At 34.8% G+C, this 4897-nt stretch overlaps 1 protein-coding gene across 1 annotated transcript in view; it reads right to left on the reverse strand.

The window, feature by feature from the left end:
- Positions 1-764: 764 nt before the first annotated feature.
- The window catches only part of TMEM263 (transmembrane protein 263), a 9633-nt gene continuing 5500 nt past the window's right edge, over positions 765-4897 (reverse strand). The window contains exon 2 of the mRNA XM_007948232.2: positions 765-1051. Coding sequence (XP_007946423.1) covers positions 765-1051 — 287 coding nt within the window. The remainder of the gene's footprint in view (positions 1052-4897) is intronic.

Here is a 4897-nt window from a genome sequence, read left to right on the forward strand (position 1 = left end):
CAACAATTAGAAGGTATCTTACCTGCAGACAGCAAGAAACACCTTTATCCCACTACTCCTGAGATTCTTGTCTTAAGAAGGAAAACTAATGTCACAGACAATCTTTAAAAGAATCCATATAGGTCATTCTAAGAACTACATCTATAGGGTATTTAAAAAAAATTTTTCTTTTGTAAGGCATCAATTATAAAGGAATAGAATGCAATCTAATATAAGATGGTAACACTCGGTATCATAAAGCCATTTATCTTTTAAAACACTCTAATCCCTGCTACTTTCACCAGCTTAAATAAGAAAAGAAGGCCTCTTGGCCTCATCAACTATGGTTATAAAAAAAACTAAGATATCTGAAACTACTAGGCACATCAAAGGTACAGTTTATGTAGTTCAAGGTTCCCTTCTTAAGGGGCAGATGAATTACCTGGCACATCATACATATGGAACTGTAAATATCATCCACTAAATTCAACTTTCACATTTTTAGTTAAGCTGAAAGACTTATAGTAAATATTCAAACATACCATATCTTCAGTTACAGCTAAGTGTAACATTTTACCAGATAAAAAGCTGGAGTTTAAGTATGAGAAACCTTCATACACTGTGCTAGTATTGGTCTCTTCTTTTTAGACAAAGCCAGTCAATACTTTCAACACAGCAGTTTAGAAGATAAGCGTCCAAAATAGGTGACTTGGTTGTAGTCCATAATTTAGCAATTCAATGCCACTGGCATTATAATGCTGTGGAGATCAAGTTATCTCCATATTTTAGTCCGATTTGTCTTTTTTCTTTCCTGTTAAGGGCACTTTGTTTACAACAGCAGACCCAACAGCTGTAACACCTCCAGCCACAGCAGACACGCCCCCTTTCACCAGCCCTATTCCCATGGAAGGTACAGTTGTAACAGCTGTTTTGGTCACCTCCAGACTCTTTCCACCAATCCAAGCCACACCACCAATGGTGGCACCAACGGCTCCCTTTGTAACACTGAAGATACCCCCAGTCACACGGGACAGCATGCCTGGCTGCTGCTGTGGGTGATCTTTCATTGAACCTAATGAAAGAAAATATGAGATAGTCAAATGCAAGTCTTTAAAGGGGTACTACAAAAAAAAACAAAAAATCTTTAAAAAACAGAAAGACCACTAAAAATCACTAAGTAACCTGACTTCCTAAAAATCAGGAGGTTGGTTTTTTATGAATGGTCACAGAAATACAGATGAACAGCTTTAGCATCTATTAGAAAAAATGTTTTAAAGACAAATTTCATAAAACAGAATCCTATTTTAAATGTTTTGTTTCCTTGATGTACAGTTCTGTAGTTAATAAAATCCACCTTTATATTATATCCTCAATAGAGCATGAACCCATTAGCTATTATCAGGAAACAGAAAATAACAAGTGTTGGCAAGGATGTAGAGAGACTAGAACCCTCAACCACTGCTGGTGGGATAGTAAAATGGTGGGGGGAAAAAGTTAAAAATTAATAAGCATACAATAAACTAAAGGTTATACTTAGAAATTCAGTTACAAAGCCAAGCAAAGCCTGAAACTGTAAAAGATAAATTAGAAATATAAACTAGCAGTGAAGCAATAATCTCTTCCAACAGCAGGAAACAAGTTCTCTAATCCCATTATTTAGATCATTATTTGGTGTTCACCTATTATTTTTTGAGTTTTTAAAATCTCCTTTGCTAACTGTGGCACCTGACCAGCTATACCAACAAATATACTTTAAGTCATACACCATGAAACATATGACCAATTAATTCCTGATGAACTAGGTTGAGTTTAATGAATTTCTTACTTAAAATCTCTGCAGGTATTCTGAAAGTTTTAAAAAATTAAGTTATACTCCTAGGCATTTGTTGGTCCACATTATTAATGAAAAACTCTTAGTTGCTTACAAACATTTAAGCCTCCAGTGTTAGAGTGATCTGCTTCAGGGTCTCAGGAAAGCTGTCTTAACTTATTACTGCATGACATCACTACTGCCCTCCTGAAATGGAGGCAAATTTGGTGGTTCCTCAAAAGGTTAAACATAATTACCATATCAACCACCCAGCAATTTCACTCCTACTATATACCCCAAAGACAGGAAAGCAAGGACTCAAAAGGGTGTCTGTACATCAGTATTCATTGCAGTCTTATTCACAAAAGCCAAAAGGTGGATACAAGTGTCCAAAAGATGAATTTATAAATGTGGCATAAACATACAATGGAATATTATTCAGCCAGAAGAGAAATGAAGCTCTGATACATGCTACAACATGGATGAACCTTGGAAACATGCTGAGTGAAGTAGTTTGGACACAAAAGGACAAATATTTTATGATCCAACTTGTATGAGATATCCAGGGATGGGTAGGAGGGGCAGATGGGGAGATCTTGATTTTAAGGGGTACAGAGCTTCTGTTCAGGATGATTTAAAAATCTGGGTAGCAGTAATGATTGTACAACACGGGAAACAATGTCACTGAATTGTACACAAAAAGTAGTTGAAATGGCAAATGTGGTGTTACATATATTTCAACACAATTTTTTTAAAAAAGGAAGTAATAAGTAGGTAAATATATTCATCAGTCATCTCCGTGATAAGATCCAATCAATCATTACTGAAATAATTCTCTTCAGTTAAAGCAATGAATGGTCCTCAAGGTGCAGTCTGGGGCCTCTGGGAATCTGAGACCATTTCAAGGGTTCCATGAGGTAAAATTTATTTCTATATTATTATTAAGATGTCATTTTGCCTTTTCAATTTCATTCTGTCAGCATTACCTTTTTAAATACATCACTAAAGGGCACATATAGGAGAAACCCAAATATTTAAATCAATGGTTCTCAAACCTGGTCTCTTATACAGTCTCAAAAATTGATGACCTCAGAGATTATGTGTCTTTGTGGTTATATTGGTATTTCCTGCATTAGCAAAAATAAATTTACATATTTTATTTACTTTAAAAATTCAATAAACCCACTACAATTAACATGACAATATATTTTTATCAAAAGTAACTATTAGAAAGTTGTAAGAATGACATTGTTTTTACATTTCTGCAAAATCTCTTCAATGTTTGACTAAAAACTAGATCTTGTAGCTGCTTCTGCATTCATTTGGTTCTGTTACCATACGTCATGTAGCTGTTGGACAAGTCTTCGGTACATTCATAAGTGAAAACAGGAAAATTATTCACCATTAAAATCATATCACCTCTTGAAATTAACTGTACTTAGATGTAAGTAACTACTGGCAAACTATAGCTATGGCTAATAACTAATTCACTGCCTCAGTAATTCTTAGTGAACAGAGTCTGCTTTAAGCATGTTTAAAAAAAAAAAAAAAACAACTCCATAGATATCCTGCAGAAAAGTTAACATCAATATAAAAATTTCAGATTTTTCTAAGTCATTGAGTCTCTTCTCTTTTCTTTGGTTTATTTGTTTGGGAGTTTTGTTGTGTTTGTTTGTTTCTTCTCTTTTTTTAAATAGAGGCACTCAAACTGGCATATAACCTCAAACCCAAGCACAAAACAAATGGCAATAAGATTTCCTAAAAAATTTGCTTGTGAGATGAAAACAACCTACGTGCCCATCAAGAGAAGAATGGATAACCAAACTGGTACATACACAGAGCGGAATACTACACAACACTAAAGAATAGTGTAGAATCTGCAAAACACGGGATAATGTGAATGAACTTGGAGGACATTATGCTGAGTGAAATAAGTCTATCACAGAAGGGCAAATATTGTGTTAGTTCACTACTGTAAAAAGGAAAGGTTTAGTTATGGAAGAAAAAAAAATTGCTTGTGCCTGTCTCAAATGAGCACACGCCTTTTCTCCCTTTATAACATAATGACTTGGGCATCAGCAACTGAGCAATGCTAGTTTTCAGTTTCTAAACTTCATCGGAAAATACTTGGTAACTATACAATTCAGGTTTAACTACTGAAAAAGTACAGTCTCACATGAAGAAAGATAAGTTCTTGGGCACAGAGGTCCAACTAAAATCACTGAAGTTACTAGATCCTACCAGAAGTATGTTACCAGAGATGGTAACACTGGGAAACTGACATGTGATTATCCTGTCAATATATGACTATTCTATACTAAGGGAAAAAAATTCTGAAAATTCAACTTTTCTAAGATACAAGGCACAAATCTACCCTGAGATAGTTTTTCTTTTCAAAGTTTGGAGATTTACACACTATCACAATTAGAAAAATGTGTGTGTGTATGTGTACACACAGAATGCACAAGCGTGCAAGGGGCTAAATTTATAAAAACAAATTATTTTCCTTATTAAAATTATTTGAGTAATAATCATAGTTAATATAAATCTTAAAATGAAAATGGCTGAGGAGGTATTACAAAAGATATATATGAACATTTGAATATATTACAAAATTATGATAAAAAGGATTATGTAATTGGTAATTCTTTTGTAATAAAGGTCAGTGGCACTAGGAAAGGGGGGAAGGAATTCTGATTTAAGAATAAAAGAGGTAACTTCCTCATACTGAATACCTTATAAGTAAAATTATTTTGTCGTTCTGAATTGTGTATATACATTTAATGATGACAAGCAACTATTCCTAATTAAAGCAGATAAATATTACTGGTATTGATATTTTAAATGATAGCATACTGTACCAAACCTGGGAACTCTGGTGGTATAGTGCCTAAGGCATCTGACTGCTAACCAGAAGGCTGGTGGTTCAAACCCACCAGCCACTCCTCGGAAGGAAGGCTGGGCAATCTACTTCTGTAGTGATAACGACTCAGAAAGCCAAGGAGGGTGTGATAGTTAAATATGTATGTCAACTTGGCTGGGCCTGGTTGAGTGGCTGGGCAGCTGGTGGTAGTTATTCCCCATGATGAGACTGGCAATCAACTCCAT

Source organism: Orycteropus afer, unplaced genomic scaffold, assembly GCF_000298275.1.
Source record: "Orycteropus afer afer isolate SDZICR_OR568_19922 unplaced genomic scaffold, OryAfe1.0 scaffold00209, whole genome shotgun sequence".
Classification (NCBI taxonomy): domain Eukaryota; kingdom Metazoa; phylum Chordata; class Mammalia; order Tubulidentata; family Orycteropodidae; genus Orycteropus; species Orycteropus afer.